The sequence below is a fragment of the Boleophthalmus pectinirostris genome, unplaced genomic scaffold (genome assembly GCF_026225935.1).
Source record: "Boleophthalmus pectinirostris isolate CB_2022bp ecotype Guang Dong unplaced genomic scaffold, ASM2622593v1 HiC_scaffold_7, whole genome shotgun sequence".
In the NCBI taxonomy this organism is placed as follows: domain Eukaryota; kingdom Metazoa; phylum Chordata; class Actinopteri; order Gobiiformes; family Gobiidae; genus Boleophthalmus; species Boleophthalmus pectinirostris.
The window spans coordinates 12341706-12360669 of record NW_026571473.1 but is presented as its reverse complement, the minus strand read 5'-3'; the positions used below and the strand labels follow the sequence as shown (position 1 = coordinate 12360669).

The 18964-nt window shown below is 36.4% G+C and overlaps 1 protein-coding gene across 1 annotated transcript in view; it reads left to right on the top strand.

Moving 5' to 3' along the window:
* The window catches only part of gpc5b (glypican 5b), a 65664-nt gene that overhangs the window by 2033 nt on the left and 44667 nt on the right, over positions 1-18964 (top strand). The window contains exons 2-7 of the mRNA XM_020938143.2: positions 1249-1410; positions 5574-6121; positions 6808-6990; positions 8565-8740; positions 9551-9610; positions 10781-10903. Of these exons, the coding sequence (XP_020793802.1) occupies positions 1249-1410; positions 5574-6121; positions 6808-6990; positions 8565-8740; positions 9551-9610; positions 10781-10903 (1252 nt within the window). The remainder of the gene's footprint in view (positions 1-1248; positions 1411-5573; positions 6122-6807; positions 6991-8564; positions 8741-9550; positions 9611-10780; positions 10904-18964) is intronic.

The following is an 18964-nucleotide window of genomic DNA, read 5'->3' as shown; positions in this document are numbered from 1 at the left end:
ATATATCTTTGTCCCATTAAATCTTTTTTAAATAGACTGTATCATTAAAAGGCTTGAGCTGCAACATATAGTGTACTATTATTGGACATGGAAGACATATTCAGCTTTTTGGAAAGAAAATGTATACACAATAAATATTGAAGTCCAAAATATATTGTTCCAGCATTCATGTATTGAATGATAAGTTGATATAGTAATTATTATGACAGGCCTACTTTACATTTATTTCTGAACTTGTGCCGCTTGCTTTTGTTTCATCTTAGTTGGCAGATATGGCCAGATCACCCTTTTATTATTAGACAAACTTTCTTGATCCACAAGGGAAATAATTAGGACACAGTAGCTCACAGATCACAATAAATGTAATAACAAAGAGGAAGAAATATAAATGGTAATACTAAATTTAAAGTAGGTAGCAAAAATAGCAAGAGACTGGTGTCAACTAAATAAAATAATTGTATAAATGCATATGTACAAGTAAAAATGAAATACAGAAATATAGTAATACAAATATATATCAGCTATATACAGGAAGTTTAAAGGAGAAACAGTGCAAAGATGAAATAACGATTCACAGGACATACTATATCTATCTGTTATTATTGTACTCTGTCACATAAGCTTTGAGTCCTGAGGCTTAGAGTCTTTTTTGCACCACAAGCCCATTTTGTACTATGACTGTGAGCCTCAAGGCATAATATAGCTTCAGAATTGTCTCTTGTGTTTATATTATGTGTGTGCAAATGTGTGATCATGATAAAGTTTCTAAAATTAAAATGTTGTTATCATCCATATCATTTAAGAATCCTTGTTTATTGTATATTACCAAAATCAATATTTGAAGGTGCACTGTGTAACTTCTTGTTGGCGGTCCATCACCTGCTTGTTTCTATGGATATGTCATTGCTTTGCTTTGAATCTTTCACAGTATAGTATTAAACAGCTCTACTTTACATTTATTCAATTATGAGTGGTTTTATGGCACAAAAATAGATAGAAAAACAGGCATTCTGACTGTGAGTAGGGTTGCCTCTCCACAGATTTGACCTGTAACTTGGTCTGGGTTGGTTTCCATGAAGATAGAAAGGTTTAGTACCATACTGTGGAACATTCCAGGCATGGAGAAAAGCATTTGACAGACCCTCCACCAGAAAAGTTACCCAATCCACATTTAATGTATAATGTATATGAAAACATAATTGTAAATCCAAGTGTATTGTCTACTTTTTTCTTGTTGATCCGTTGAAGATGAGTCCCTGCGTGTGTGTGTCCACTCGGGGCCAAGCTGCTGCTCCAGTAAAATGGAGGACAACTACATGACGGCGGTGCGCAGTGAGACGCAGCAGAAGATGAGGTCCTACAGCTTTGAGCTCAAGTACCTGATCACAGGACACGCAAAGGCCTACAGAGGTGAGAGAGGATATGTGGAGAGGGCTCGAGAGGAGGAGAAGTATAGAAGTTACAGTAAAAATGAGTAGGGCTCTAGTTATTTTATTACAGTGGTTCTCAAACTGTGGTTCATGTTTCAAATCTGTTCATGCTTTTGTCATTTTGGGTCAATCATCATTTAGAACAAACCTATCCATAGTCCATATTCTAATTTTAGACCTGGTTTAGTCCTAGTTTTGATCTAGTGGTACTTGAAAAATAAAAATAGCCTTAGGTGGTGCTTGGTGTGAAATGTTTGAGAATCAGAGAAGTAGTTTACTTTAATTGACCAATGATGTCTTAAGCAAGTACATGTGCATTGCAACAAAAAGGAGAAAGCATGTTAACTGGAGTTTAGGAATGACAGGACAATTTAATTTTCTGTTTCTTATGTACATGCAGTTTACTATAACTTCTCAGACATAGATTAGATTAGACTGTGAAGATAATAATAATTTTGAGGACATTTGCCAGTGTGTCTTTTAGAGGACTAATAAATGCACAGGACATGTCTTTAGTCAACCAAGAAATAGTCAGCTACAGCCCTGAAATGAGAGCCAAAGCAAAATTAATGGTACATGTGTTATAATGTTCAAACAGACATGTTTCTCTTACATTTATTATTGAAATGCAGTGGAAATAGGGCTGCAGCTGAACTTGAATTTCCTCTAAGACCAATAAAGTATCTGTTTATCTCTATGTAATTGATGTAATTGTAAGGCCATTGGTAGAACAGCTCCACAGTGCTGTTGTGGTTTATGGACTTTTGTAGCTGTGGTGATTCTGTGCTTCTAACAGATTTGTCAAGTGCTGAGGGCGCTGCTGTCAGTCAGACTGTGTGTTCATCATGAAATGGTTTGTGTCGGGACGGTCGATGTGAGGCTGGTTTATTTTGTGTGGCGCCACAGTGGCTCGCCAAACAAACAACTGATGTTCGATAGAGTCTTTGAGAGAGAGAACTCTGTGAGGGAGAGGCAGAATACTGTGCACCAGCTTCGCAACTCTGCTCTGTGTCTGCCTGTCTCTGTCGCTGCAATAATCAGGTTTTGTTCATGTCCAACCAGAGAAGGATCGACGCAGATTGTTTACATTCACTACGTATCCGTGGCAAAGAGTTGTTGCTCTGGGCAACAGCCGGTCTCTAACGGCCTGCGCTGAATGAGAGGAAGAATACACTGCTTGTCCACTTGTCTCTCAGCGCCATTCACCAGTGTGTGTGTGCGTGTATGTGCGTGGATGCGTTTGTGTGTGTGAATGCATTTGTGTATGTGTTTCTGTGTGTGTGTCTGTATATGAGGTGTTGAAACAGTGAAGTGCACAAATGATGAGACCTCTGAAGTTGATGAAACCCAGCCGACAGACATGACAAATATGATTTTTTTTTCTCTCTTGCTCCATTTCTGTCCTTTTGCCCCATGTCTCTGTACTCATCCTAAACTTAGACCCTTGGCGCAGTGAATGTCTGAAGCATCCATGGGTAAAATTAATGTGAAACACCCACAGACAAAGACGAGCTGAACCAGGCCAAAACAAGTCAGAACTAACCATTTAAAATCTATTGTTCTCAATGAGGCTTTGATTGTTTCACAGCTCCCTTGATCATTAAACTTCATCATAGAAAATGCTGTCAATTACTTTGTTTATTTCGTGTTTGTTTTTCTTTAGCGGTCCTATATTACACAAAATTGTCTCTTGTGAAGTTTAAGCCATATTATAATGTTATTACCACCATCAAAACACACCCAGAGTTGTGTTTTGTTCTGTTCACATATTTGAGTAATCCCTTATTATTACTCTGTTAACATCTCCAAAGTTCAAAATGCTCTGTTTCACCACTGATGTCATGAAGCAATGGTTTTCAAGTTAACAGCTACCTTTTTCCTTTAGTTCAGGAGATTGGTAATTACAGGATTTAAATCATCCAAATTATTCAAGTGAAGGTGTGTGGAGTTTAAAAATATTGTGGAGCACTTCCTGTATTACCAAATGACTCCACAAAAAAATAACCCAAAAGTATATTGATATAGTAATGATAGTGACAGGTCTTCATGAACATTGCATTTAGACTGTGGTTAGCCTACTGAAAGATGACTTCTGTCTGAATTCTAACTCATTGTTTGGTGTCAGATTTTACATGTTTTGGCTTTGAATTATTGTAATGAACACATGAGATGTAGTGGGACAGCTGGTCTGACTCCCTAAAGACCTTTTCTATGGTCCTAGATTATGACCCTCTGGAGAGACTGAGACATGCCCAAAGTGGTGTCATTGGGGGTCTGTTTACATGCCCCGGATCACTGCGGGTGTGTGTGTGTGTGTGTGTGAGTGTGTGTGAAAACATGTCCACTCTCTTACGTGCGCAGCTCTGCCGTTGACTCCAGTGCCCTCTTCACCACTTTGCAGCTGTCATCCAATCAAATGGTGCACAGGGCTAATCACATGACTAAGTGGTCCCTGCTTTGTTATATGATGCTGGCTGTCAGAGCCCAGCCTGTGCTTGGACATGGGTATGCAAACGTGTATGCTAAACATCAATATGTCAACTTCAAACAAGCATCTGAACTAGAGAAGTGTAGTGTAGTTTACTTAAATAAATTAAATCTAGGGCTGCACATTACTGCAAAAATCTATCATTGTCTATCCATCAATATTGCAAGAAAAAAAAAGTGTAACAGTTTATATATTTTCTTGCAACTGTGATAATACTCTCAAATGTTTTTTCAAAGTAAATTGTAAGAGGTTGATTAGGTTCCTTTAGTCCTGTTTTAGTCTTTATTTGTCTATGTTAAAGCTGCAGTGTGTAACTTTTCCAGATGAACATGATCTGCCACTTGCTTTTCTCTACTGAGATGTTATTGCTTTTTCGTGAATGTTCCATAATGTGGCATTAAATGTAATATGCATTGTTTAATTATAGCCAAGCCAGTTTTATATCTAAAACTCATTGAAACATTTGTATTTTTACTGTGAATAGCTTGCTTCTCCACAAATCTGACTTGTAACTTGGTATCACCTGCTTGACTCCAAGGAGATGGTAATGGATGCCTGTTTGACTAGTAAATAAATATATATATATATATATATATATATATATATATATATATATATATATATATATATATATATATATATATATATATATATATAATACAAAAGTCGAATTCTTTCAATACTAAACATAGTTAACAAACATAATTTATTGTCATATTGTGCAGCTCTACAAAAAAGTCCCCAGAAACTACAGTACAACTATTTAAATCCAAAATATGATAGGTGGCTTAGTCCAGGTCAAAGTTCCTGTAAACAGCTCGATCCCTGTTCAGTTGTGTGTGCCAGGAGGATGCCTCTGAAATGACATCATGCATCAGAGATTGGGTCAGTTAAACATACAGAGACTTTATTATTATAGACTTTATTAGTCTGGGACCAAAGCGAGAGAGCCCCTCATTATCGCCTGTCTATAGATAACAGCAGTGAAAATGAGCTTCACATGAATTAAGTTAGGGGCTATTTTAGCTCATAAGGATCACTCAGTATGAAGTAAGGTCAATGTCAGTTACAGAGGGCATGTTATCATAGAAAACTTAGATTTCATACTCTTCTCTCTGTATATTCTTTCTGTATATTTTTCTGTACTGTATTTGTGGATATATAAGTGATATTATCTTTGCCATAAACATAGAAATTTATTTGGAAAGATATAACAACTTATTGCAATCTAAAAAATACTATATTGTCAAACATATTTATGATGTTTATCATTTTAAAAAATACAGTAAGTGCTATTGCTTTTCCACAGTAAAGCTTTAACTTATCTATCTCCAAGAAGACAAGAAGATGATGCTACTAGGCCAAGTTACAGGTGAGGTCTGTGGTGAGGCAAGCCATCTTACAGCTTACAACCACCAGGTGTGGAATGAATAATGCAATGTGAAACATTTTGGGTGTCGTGAAAGGCTCTATTTAAATCCAATGCATTAACATACCGGGCAAAGCAATGACATCTCCATGAGGACATGAGAGGTGGCGGTCGCTCCACCAGAAATGTTACATGGAGCATCTTTAATCTTCTCATCATCCTTTTCCAGTCTAATTTACTCTAAACCTATAGCCTGTCACTAACTTGATGTTTCTTCTTGTTTTAGAGACTTTTGAGTCACTGGTCTCCTTCACGTCCAACCTGACAAGCACACTCTTCGACAGTGCCTACTCTGCCCTATCCTCAGACTGTCGCCCCCTTGTCTCCCGGCTGTTCAATGACATTAAACTACACCTTTCTGGAGATGCAGCCCTGTCACTGGACAAAACTGTCAATCGATTTTATGATGACCTGTTCCCCTTGGTTTATCGGCGTCTTCTCAACCCTGGCTTTGGCCCTAAGTCTTTCCAGTCAAGTTCATCTCTCCATAGCAACCACGATGATTGTTTGAAAATGACGCGTCAGGATGTTAGTCCATTTGGACCTTACCCCCGCCTCCTGGTCAGTGGCCTGTCCCGGGCACTTGGGGTTGGTCATGCGTTAAGTCGATTATTGAAACTGGCCGGAGAGGTGGTCAATGCAACGGAGAAGACAACGCTAAGCAGAGAGTGTGGGAGGAGTTTGGTAAAGATGCAGTACTGTTCACACTGTAGGGGACTGACTCTGATACGGCCCTGCACTGGACTTTGTGTCAACGTTATGAGAGGATGCTTGGTAAGTCATATGTTCATGCAGTCATTTTGAATTCATGAGTTTGATATAATTTCTTACGTAATAATTAATTAAATGTTTCTGGACCTACTCTAAGTTGTATTTGGGGTCCCTACATAGTAAGTGGGAAAGTAGTGCAAGAAGACATCTTTCTAGGGGTTGGATGAGACACAATTCCCACAGGGCGAGACATGATGTGTGGTTTTGGCATAATTTCAGATAAATCAGTGGTCCAGTACAATTAAACAATTTAACCACAAAATGTGATTTTGGCTTCTCAAATAGATGCAGCTCACCAACACTTCATTCCTTTTTGTTTGTGCCAAATGTAAACACATGGGAAAAAAATCATCATCAAGATCATTCTACAATCTTAATTCTTACATAGACTATTTTCTTCAGGAAAAATAGTTATTCTAATACAGCTCAAGGAAATCAAAATAAATATGAATACACCAAACCTGGCAATGCCTCACAAATCTTATAGAAACAGTCAGGTTTCTGTTTTGCAGAAATGCACTGAACAATAGTAATAAGTCTAAAAAGTTTGTTTTTGTGAAATCATATATGTATTGAAAACGGTTCAAACCCATTACAATTAGCAACTTCCATGCTCTAAATTAGTTTCACTTTCAGTAATTCTGTGCTAGGTTTTTGCATCAGTATCTTATTGATGAATTCTTCTGTAGGTTGGTGTGTCAGAGCTTGGCGGGCCCTGGAGCAGTCTGGTGGTATTATTACAGCGACTGGCATCTACACTGGCAACCAGCAGTAACCAGAACAGCATGGAGCTTGCTCTGTTAGCCGTCCGTAACCATGTGAACGATGCCATACTGCACGCACAGCTCCACGGGCCTCACATCACTGCCACAGTAAGTGCACAGACATAGAAAATTACTACTAAACTAACTGCAGACTTTACTTTATTGATCAACAAGGAAAATGGCACGGGCACAGTAACTCACAATACAATAAGAGAATAGTTCACAAATTCTCAATGCGCAACAAATAGCTAATACTACAGTATATATGTACAGTTATTTTATAAATATATAACTTAAAGTCCTATATTACACAAAACTGACTCTTTTGAGCTTTAAACTATGTTTGAATGTTGTTACCTCCTCAAAAACATACCCAGAGCTGTGTCCTGTTTCAGGAAATTATTTATAACGTAGATCTGAAAATACTGTATTAAAGGCCCTTTTATTGAACTGCGGTACTTGGGATGAGTGAAAAATGTATTCACTTATCTCTTAAACTTAAAACTTGTGTCCAGTTAAGAAATTATTGTAAAATTTAAGTAAATTTTTAATTTTCCTCTAATTAACATGACATTTTATAGATAAAAAATTAATTATACCAAAATGAAACTTTTATAGGGTGACATGGAATTCCAATGCTCATTTTGGTCACAGCTCAAATTTGATATTCCCTGAAGTGGCAGTCAAATTTTTCAGAGAATTCCTGGTTTCCCATTCAGTCCATTTAGTGCGCATGAGTGTCTATGTGAGCCTGAATACAGATCTGGTGCCAGACAAAGGCGGTGGTTGGCGGGACAACCAATACCCAGAATGCAGCTTGGTTCGGAGTGATGAGAAACTTTCTGTGGCTAATCTCTGAACAAACAGATGGCACACATGCACACAGACACAGACACACACTGTTGGAGGAGGAAACAGAGTAGAGGTCCAGTCTAAGGAGGAGGAACATTTGTGTCTAAGTAAGAGTAGATTCCTAAGAGGTAAACACATGCACACTGCTAATTGTCTTTTATAAGGAAACACCACTTCATTAAATGTATTTGCTCTTACCTAATTCATTAAACACAATCTTTAAAGCAGACATTATATGCAATATTAAGTTTTATGAGCTTTAATCGTGTTTACTCAGAGTTGTATTTCAATTGATTCATGCATGTTTGAGTAATCCTGCATTGTTTTGTATTTGAAGCTTGAGTTCTCATGAAATTTTTGTTTTCATTTACCCATATAATCGCAATTTGTTTTGTAGATGGTCACAATTCTTTTAAACATTTAAAGATAAATGTTCCAAAAAAGTGTTAAATGTTATGTTAAAAATATATGCTATTAAAAACAAAGTGCATAAATGTATTCTTTTTTTGGTGGAGTATCTGCCCTCTGTCTGCACGGAGATGTTTTTTCCTGGAATGTTCCATAGTATGGCATTAAACTTGACATTGTGTGTTTTTATTGCTAAAAATATATATTGTTAAAGCAATAACTTCTCCATGTGGAGAAGCAGGAGGGGAACACTTTACCAGAAATGTTACATAGTGTACCGTTAAGATGATCACATGCAACACGGATAATTGGTTGGTAACATTTGAAAAGGACTAGCCTTTTCAAACTAGAGGTTATAAAGTTGTCATAGTAATAGATCGCTTAATCGTCAGTATTGTTCTTTGCCTGTATTTTTTCCTCAGGTAGAAAAGGTGTGTGGTCCGCATGCAGCTGTCTCTGTAATGACAAGAACAAGTCGCTCAGATCTCCACTCCGCGACCTCCGTGACCCCAGTGAAATCTGACCCCTCTGCAAAGTCATCCTCACATCTCTCTCCTTTGGACAGCTCGCATTATCGTCCACCAGCACATAGCCGCAGGTGCATTACTGCTAAAAATAACAACTATTTCAAAAACTCCTCTCAGCCTTGCTCTTTAAATACATTACAGATTGTTATGGTTCCTATGAAATATTAATAGGTCTGTTCAAATTAGGCTTAGGTTACCTTTTTGAACTCATACTTGCACAAAAATCTGATCATAATCTTATTTCTAGAGTTAACAGATTATGGAATTGTCCTGGAAACAGTTACACTATCAGTCAAAGGTTTGGACACACCATCTCATTCCTTTTTTTTTTTTTTTTTTTTTGTCTTTTACTTTCTACATTTTATATGCAGATAGACAGATAACTCTGTTTTATACAATATAAAAATATTTTGTAGAGTTATTTTTTTTTGCTACATACTTCCACAAGTCTTGCTTAATGTATTTGATGCTGCCCATATGTAACTAAAATGTAGAAAGTAGTTAAAAGAAGTAAGTAGTAGTAAAAAGAAAACAATGAATGAGATGGTGTGTCCAAACTTTTGTCAGTTAGTGTAGTAATATGATTTCTTTCTGATTACTGACATCTGTGAGGGTTTTGACAAAAAAATCTATGCAAAACAGGGCAAAGATACCAATAAAAGCGCAAATTTTACTTCAAAATATATTGTTCTTTATCTTCCAAATCCAAGTTATGCTAAAAATCCATTGATCTACCGACCCTTATCACCAAGTTTTTGTAGTTTTTGATGATCAGAATTTGTTTTATGCATGTAAACACACTTTCAACAGATCTAATGATCTCTGATTGTTCTCATTAACTGATTTTCCTGTTCATACAAATGTATCCCATGTTGTTGTAGATCACTTCCCATCAAGGGCTCCAAAGGGGACAAAAGTCGCAGTCTAAAGAAACTCTCCAGGTGTGTTTCTAACTTTTATGGTGATACACTTAAACTCAGACAAACTTTATTGATCCACAAGGGAAATTATTTATATATACACACACATGGGCAGTTGTAATGTCTATTTATTCACAACTACAAAAACATTTTACCTCAGCTGGGTTTTCAAGCTGAATACCCAATAAAAAAACTCCTCTCTTTGGTTTGCCAAATCCAGCGACTAAAATCGATAAAGTAAACACTAAAGCTCCCTCTATAAAAGAATGTTTCTGTAGATGACAGCAAATGCCATCCCTGTTCAGTTGTGATTGCATGGCGATGTATTTATTTAAATAAATAAATAATATGGACATAGCAAAATTTTGGATTAAGCCAGATACATTGTTTTAAGTGTTATAATTAACCATTGCATTTGTATTGCACCTTTCAAGTACTAATTTTGACCACTTGTCCATGGGGGGCTTTTAAAGTATAACAACGTTGTTTAGCATGTTTACTCTTGGTACTTTTAAGTTGCCATCTGTGATCTAGCCATTGTGAACATATTATGCCAAGTTTAAAATGGGGCCTCAGCTTTAAATGCTTGTCACCATTGCAAAAATCTGAGACATGAATATTTTTCCTTTTGGTAGTGGAGAAAAATCAGGATAATTATCATTATGATCATGATAATCAATTTCATATGATTTAAAAAAAGTCTTTCAGTTGGTTGAACTCAAGTGACAAACCTCATTTGATGAATTGTTATAGCTAAAAATTTGTTTTGCTGTTTAACTGTCAGAATGCAGATGTTTTGACATGGTTTATGGTTAATATCTCTGTAATTACTGGGCCTATCTACATGAATCAAAAACCAGCACAAAGTCCAACATCTTCTCTAGTATAAATAAACAAAAGCAGCATTCACTCTGCCCTCCATCTGAAATTAGAATGTCATCAAATTATGAGAGCAGAGTGATAAAAATATAGCATTGTTGCCATAGAAATTAACAATTCAAAACAAAAAGATATTACATATTTTAAATGGGGCCTTAGATATCACCAATAAACAGGAATTTCTTTGTTCATAATCATTTACAGACACATTACAATTCTATTAATACAAAAATCAATTCTATTTTTTTAATGAACAAACTTCCAACACTAATGCTTCTTGTTTGTTTACCCATTTCTTCCTCTTTCCTTCAGGGAGTTTGAGGGCTCCATTCAGCGTTACCAGTGGTTCTTTTCAGAGCTCCCCGAGGTGCTCTGTGAAAGTGAGATGGAGGTGGAACAGCACACTTGTTGGAGTGGCCAAGACGTTGTCGAGAGGTAAGATACATAACACAAAAGTGCGACTAAAGTTGATTACGCAATGGCAATGGAATGAGATTGTGCGTTTTGTGCATCTGTGTGGGACTGGTACACTGGGGGCAGGGTTCTGAAGGTCACAGAGTTCATTTCCAAACTCTTTATTATGGTGATTTCATTGGCAGCTTCGAGTGGTAACAAACAAATAGTCAAACACAAACTTTCCTGCACCCAAACACAGCCTGACAGTTAGAATAGATGTTATAGCTGTCTGGCCACACTGGCTCTTACAATGATGAGTAGCTTTATCAATCATGGTTTTGAGTGAAAGTGATGGAGTAGATTTTGGGCCATCAGCAGGATTAAATAGATCATGTCACTTTCAAGGATATCTCACATAAGCTCTCAAGGGCATTCACAGAGCTTCTTGGACTCATCTGGACACTTATTTTAGCATATTAAACAAGTTCCATTCAAAAATCTTAATTAGGGCTGTGCAATTAATCAAATTCTTATCAAGAGATTACCATAAATCATATCTAATTGTCAATGATGGAAAGGTCTGTAGACCCACTTGAAATTATGAAGTCATCAAATTATATACATTGGTTGCAGAGTGAGAAAATCTAGCTCCATTGCCATAGGCCACTAATATTTTAAGGCAGTACAGTACAGTACAGAACAGTTACAATGTTGTTTCCTCATCGAAAACATACTTGGACTTATCCTGAAATTATCCAAATGATTCTAGTAAAAGTGTGGAATTTAAAAAACACTGTGGAGCGCTTCCTGTATTACCACATGACATCACAAGGTGGAACAGTGTTTTCTGTTAAATCTAAATCTGTAGGATTTGAGTGTTAAACATGTGTGAATGAAGCAAAACACAACTCCAGGTAGGTTTGTGATGAGGTAACAACATTATAACATGTTTTAATACTTACGAGAATCAATGTTGCATATTATTAAACCTTTAAGCTTGATTCTAGTTCAGTTTTAATCCACTAGTCTGATCTGATATGCAATGATGACAAACTGGGAATGACACATAAGCCAATACCGATGTTAAGACTGATACACCGTCCATCCCTTTTTATAAACTAATACCAAATACACAATGAAGTTTAATTTTAGCTGTGGTAGATTAAGTTTTGAGCTCAGAGCTGGAGCGTCGCCAGTGTGTGCCTCTCTGACCTCTTTACATTTTCTCTCGTCCTCCCTCTATCGTCCTGTCTTTCATTCGGTGTCCCATTCATCTCTCCATCCTCCTTTTCAGTTCACCCTCTGACCCACTTCACTCACTAATGTCTGTGTCTGTGGGAGACAGAGAGTTTGGAAGTTTCACTTAATGAGATAGTTTAATGAGTAATCTTTCTTATGAGTTGATCTCTAATAATATGAGCTGTACATTGGCTTTATACTTGATTCAGATTTTGTTACCATAATCATAAGAAAATTACTTTTTTAGACAATAGAAAGTACTTTAACACAAAATACAATGAAAAAGTTTCTTGGTTTCCTTGTGTTCTTACATTATATAACATGATAATCATAAAAGTGAGGAAAGGTTCAACTTTTTTCTATTCATGTGACTTTTTCAGTATCAAATGGGTATCTACTTTTGATACAGAATCTTAATAGCAAAATGAATGTGAAGACTACAGTAAGATGTTATAAGATGACAAAAAATATAATTGTCCCATAATTGTGACATGCTTTTAGTGTTTTTGTTGTTTGTTGTTTCACATTAACTTGATTATATAGTAATTTACAAGCACAACCCTTTGTACCCAACCACTAATGAATGAAGAGAAAAATATAAAATGTTAATGAGTAACTGAAAACCTGTTAGTTAGTGGTTACAGGTCTCATTTTACTGGTGTAGTGTGATCCACCAGTCTATGACATCACTGCCTATTTTCATTTCAGACTAAATCTAGACTTTGCTATGGGATGTCATTTATATAGACTTTATATTATTAGTAGTATGAGTGACCAGAGCAATTTTTATTATTTACTACATTTAATATTGATAATTGTATCCTTGTGAGTCGTATTAAAGACAAAACCTTTAATGTCTTGTATATGACTATAGTGACCTAAAATGACTATTACTACCCTAATTACTTTTACCATTCTTTTTTTTTTTTTTTTTTAATCTGGAGATCAGATCAGAGACTCCTGTATTTGTCTCTCTCTCTCTCTCTTTTTTTTTTATAACTACCAATTTTAATATTTCTTTTGATATATTTAGAATAAATATTCATCTAACAAACAAAGACTTGAGGTTGAGAACTCTTTTTACCAATTCTACCAGGACTGTTGTAATAGCAAGTTTCCGCCAGTAGAGGGAAGCACCCGACCATCTCACTGAAATCCACCTTATTTCTTTTTAATAGTATAATTAGTTGCTAGTTATATTTACTATATTTACATTTACATATATTTGACAACATGAAAAAAGAAATGAACTGGAATATACTTTAAAATATGCAAATGTAAAATTAAAAGATACTGATATATGACCAGTTTATCAAAACTTGGATTAAAAAAATATTACTTTTTTTTTTTGTTTAAAGCTGCACTGTGTAACTCTTCTGATGGAGGGTCCACCACCTGCTTGTCTCCATGGAGATGTCACTGCTTTGTCTCTATGGAAATAAATCTGGGTATTACAATGGAGACAAATTAATGTTCAGATCTATGGAAAAGCAAGCCTGCACATAGTGAGAAATCATGTGTTTTAAGGTATTTTTGAGCCGTAAAACACCTGTAATTGAATAAATATAAGGCAGATGTATTTAAAGCCCTACTGAGGAACATACCATGCATAGAAATAACATCTCTGTGGAGACAAGCAAGTAGCGGACCCTCCACCTTAGAATTTACATAGCGCACCTTTCATTTTTAGGTAAATCATACAACAACAAAAACACTGTATGTCATATATTCTATCAAAGGTGCTGATAATAGTGAAGGGCACAGTATGTAAACCTAAACCATCATGCCTCAATAGTGCAGCTCTGTGGTCGCCCCAGGTGTTGTCTGCTAACAGCCCAGATAACCTGACAGGAATGTAGCTAGCTTCTATACAATTGAGCTTGTGACTCTTATAATTACAAGCTCTCCTCAGATCTGATTGCTATCTGGAGTCATTTAATTCTTTGTGACTGTGTAAAGGTGTGAATCAGTAACAGATGCTTTCAATGTTAGCTGCAGGGAATGAGACAAAAATCATATTATCTGTCAGTAACCAAGGGCAACCACTGCAACGAGTCTGATTTATTTCCTAGATAATTTTTCCACATCTTTTAGTCACACCTTTTGAGCAGGTCGGGTTGTTTCTTTGATATTCTGTCATATTACCCATAGCTTATATTGATACTTTGAAATGACATCATGCTGGAGGGGTTCTGTATGTATGTCTATGGTGGAATGTTCAACAGATATCAAAGTGACGCAATGCAAACATTAGCAAACCATGTAATAAGCTTGAAGAATGTTTGAAAACTCAAGAATGGATTTAAACCACACGTTTTCAGGAGCTTGTGATCAATATGAGTGTTCATGGTCCCGTTTAGGAGTTTGATTTGCAACAAGAAGAGTTTGTTGGCTAATACTGTCTAGTGTATGACTGCAATATAATTAGATAGAGACTTAAGTCTAAAGGTTCACTGTGTAACTTTTCTGGTAGATGGTCCGCCACCATTACTCTTTTGCATTGATTGTTCCACAGCATGAAAATAAACTCGGTCATTACAATGGAGTTGGGCAGTTCTACGGAGAAGCAAGCATGTACATTGTAAGAATTAATGTTTTCAATGTATTTTTAGCTATAAAACACCTGTAATTGACAAAATGCAAGGTAGATATGTTTAATGCCATACTGTGAAACATTCCACGTAAAGAAATGGCATCATCAAATCCATAATCTCACAGTACTAGCCTGATTCATCAGCAGATTTCACTTCGTGGAAACCGTCAGACCTCGCAGCATTAGAATTTGTTCGCTCAACGGTAGGTGGGTACTTTTTTCATTTAACCAATCCCTGCTATTTGGTCATGACGTATGTATTGCGCTGCTAACGGGGCTAGCTGGTATATTAAGCTTTTCCCAAATCCCATAGGAAGAAGGGCAATAACGTCTTTCCCCTTGATAAAATTCACCAAACATTCTCTGTGTTTCGGCTTTAAATCCTCAATCTCGGGAATCGTTGCCAACACAGAATGTATGGCTCTTTGCTGATTGGCTAGTGCCTGGACTTGCACTTCCAGGGTTCTTGCAAACCATCTAGTGATTCTTGACCAAGTTGCTGGAGAGAAATGATATTGAGCGGAGGCACTAAATGGCGCCGGCCTGGCAGTATACCTTTATAGGTACAAAATCACCTCATCTGTTGTAGTTACATCTAAGTCAGTTCTTTGTGATTAGGCTGTGTTAAAATGAAATTCTTTTTAAAGTTTAACTTGGGTAACATCTTCAGAACCCCCCACTCCCCGCAGTAACCAAGGGCAACCGCGGCAGCAAGTCTGATTTATTTCCTCGCTCATTTTTCCTCCTCTCTCAGACACACCTTTTGAGTGTCAGGTTGTTTCTTTGATATCACAGAATGCTGTCACATGACCCTAGCTCATAGTAGATGGATGCTCAGGTTAAGGCCTTCCCTGCTCCGACCTGGCATGTTGTGATTTATGGCTCAAATGAGAAGATTTGACGGGCAACTCCACAGAAATGATTTGGGATGACCTCAAAGATCCTTGAAGGGAAACGGATGTGTAAACAGAAAATGTGGTGTTGACAAAGTTGAATAAAACCACGAAAGTGCAGTCAATTTGTATGCAGAGGATGTGAGTTTACAAATAACATGTACTCTTGAAGCATAGCCAAGTTAGACATATCTTGAAAATACGATCATGCTCATTAAAGGGCCTGTATTACACAATTTTTGATCTATGTTATAATGTTTCCTCATCAAAAACATACCTGGAGTTGTGTTTTGTTTCATTCACACATGTTTAACACACAAACCCTGCATATTTAGGCTGTTCCATTTTGTGATGTCATTGGGTAATACAGGAAGTGCTCCATTGTGGTTTTAAACTTCATACACCTTCACTAGAATCATTTCAGCCTGGAATCGCCAATCTTTATGGAACTAAAGGTAAAAGGTAGCTGTTAACTTGAAAAATACCACTTCATGACATCAGAAGGTGGTACAGAGCATTTTGAGTTTTGGGGATGCAAACATCTTAATAAACCAGGATTCCTCAAACATATGTGAATGAAATCAAGCACAACTCCAGGTATGTTTTTGATGAGGTAACAACATTCTAACATGTCTTAAAGTTCAAGAGAAATACATTTTGTGTAATATAGAACTTTTACATTTCTTAATCTTTGTGTGTTTCTTAGCATTGCTTTACCAGATTTCAAATTGAGAAATCACTACACTGTGCACTGTTGTGAAAGGTTAAAAAAAGTTCTTTACATATTGTTTTGTTTCCTCGACTGTGAGGCGGTTAGGGTGAGGTGGGGTTGGATGTTTTGTTTTTCACCCACGCTCATGCATATATTTGCCAAATACAGTGCATCAAGTTATATTTTCTACCACAGTAATACAAATATACATCACAAATACAGGATAATTCAGTTGTTTTTTGTTATTTGTTATTCTTTGACTGATAATTATTAACACACACTGGCAAAAAAATCATTTTTACAACCCTATGATTCATTGAAGGCATGCAATGTTGTTTGAGCTCAACTGTTATCTGACTTTCATAACTTATTTTTAATGTGAATGCTTTAAAGGGCCCATATTACATTTTATTTTCTTGTCTATATTATAATGTTGTTTCTTCAGCAAAAATATACCTGGAGTTGTGTTTTGTTTCATTCACACATTTAACACACAAACCCTTCTCTCCAGTAGAAAACACTTTGTTCCACCTTGTGATGTCATGTGGGAATACAGGAAGTGCCCCACAGTATTGTTAAACTCCATACACCTTCACTAGAATCATTTGGATAGTTTCATCCCTGGAATTGCCAATCTCTACCACAGGGGTCTCCAACCTTTTTCCTCCGGTGAGCCTTTACAAAACAAAAAGGCAGAGAGCTACTCATTTCAGTGGCCGCAAGAAATTGAGATGATTATAAGAAAGAGGGCAAGCCTTGAGGTATGGTTACATGCCTATGAAACATAAACCACTGTCCATTCATTAGTGCACAAAGTAGGGCTTGAAAATTACATTTACCAAGTTCATAATTAACCTTTTTTTTTGGTTATTCAGCATAATGGTATAATTCCAGTATTCTTTGGCGAGCTACTTGGAAGGAGGTGGAGAACTACTGGTAGCTCCCGAGTTACAGGTTGGAGACTCCTGCTCTACCACTACGTGACATCACAATTCGGAACAGAGCATTTTGAGTTTTGGAGATGTAGACAGACTAAGAATAAAGGCTTACTCAAACATGTGTGAATGAAACAAAACACAACTTTGGGTTTTTGATAAGGTAACAACATTCGAGCACTGCTTAAAACTCATGAGTGTCAATTTTGTGTAATATAGGACTTTTAAAGTAACAATTATCACTCTAGGAAGCTCTTTGATGTGTTAAAATCTAGTCTCTTAAATTCACTTCATGGTTAAATTGAGTGGTGAGACAAAAGCTGTCCTTGGGCTGACTGACCAAAGTGTGGCTGCTGATCTGCGTCTGTGGCCCTTATACTGATCTGATTAGTCTTGTATAATCGAGGGTATGTCTGATATTGCTTCATAATGTTTGATTTCTTTCAGTAAAGACACAAAAACGACTGAGGAGCAGGATTTAAACCATGAAGATTATTGGATTTAAACACCTACCACTGTGTTTGCATCATGTGCTCATGCATGGGTATGTGCATGAATTAGAAATATGTGCATGTATTAAACAGTCAAATGACGTTAACACCAAAAACGTATATGTATGTTTATTTAATGCATTATCAAAATTGTAATCATGTTGTGCAGTGCATATGGCAGTAATAAATAGTTAAATCATTTGTAAAAAATAATCACCGTAGCTGGATCGAATATTATCTCGAAAATGTAATATTCATCTTATACTAATTTAACTTTTATTCACACAAAGATGTTCTGTAGTTATTTGTGGGATAAATAACAGCTACATAACACATTTGGATCAGTTTTGTCTCATTTTATTTGTGTATGAATTAAATTAATGCTGTTTCAATCTCATCAGAACTGAAAAAGCTGGATCACTGCATCTCTAGTTATAAACAGCTGTACAAAATGTGAACGTGGAAATAGGGAGCATGCTCTCCATATTTGTACTGCCAATTATTTTTGAGCTTTGTTTGTGAATAACAACTTCTTTGACTCTAGCGACAGCTCAAGTAAACAACACGAACTGAACTGTCAATAGCACCAAACAGTAACCAAAAATGCTATATCTGATAACACTACTTTAGCAGTTCACCCTATCTTTGATCGATGTCATTAACCTCTCTGTCACCTTCTCTCTGTTTGATAGGAAAAAACTAAACCAAAAAAAAGCATTTATCCTAATTACTTTTCTTATCTATTGCTACTTTCGTAAACCAGATATGATGACAAATGACACTAATACATGTATTTCTGACTAAATCCTATTTATCTTTGTGTCAGAGATGTAACCGTCAACATTGCTGTGGGGTAAAAGCAAACATCTCCTTCACCTTAGTCCTACTTTTGATTATTATTACGCTTGAGAAAATTCCGATCAGTTAATGACAAAGAAAACTGCCTGTATGCCAGAGAATGGGAATGTGGTGGGTTGCCAGATATGTAACATTCATGTTTTTTATTATTGCTGTCACTGATCCCTGAAATCTGCACTGGAGTCAGAGGAATCCTGGGATTTCCCCCGGGACTCTCTGGTTTTTAATTGAGCTCATTTATTTAATCTCCACTTACTATATTCTAACAAAATGTTGCTTTGTAGTGGCATCGCATATTTTTGATGTTTATTTATGAAAAACTCTGTCAGACATACAAATAAATTAGCAACAGAAAGAAAGGAAGAAGATAAAGAGGCTG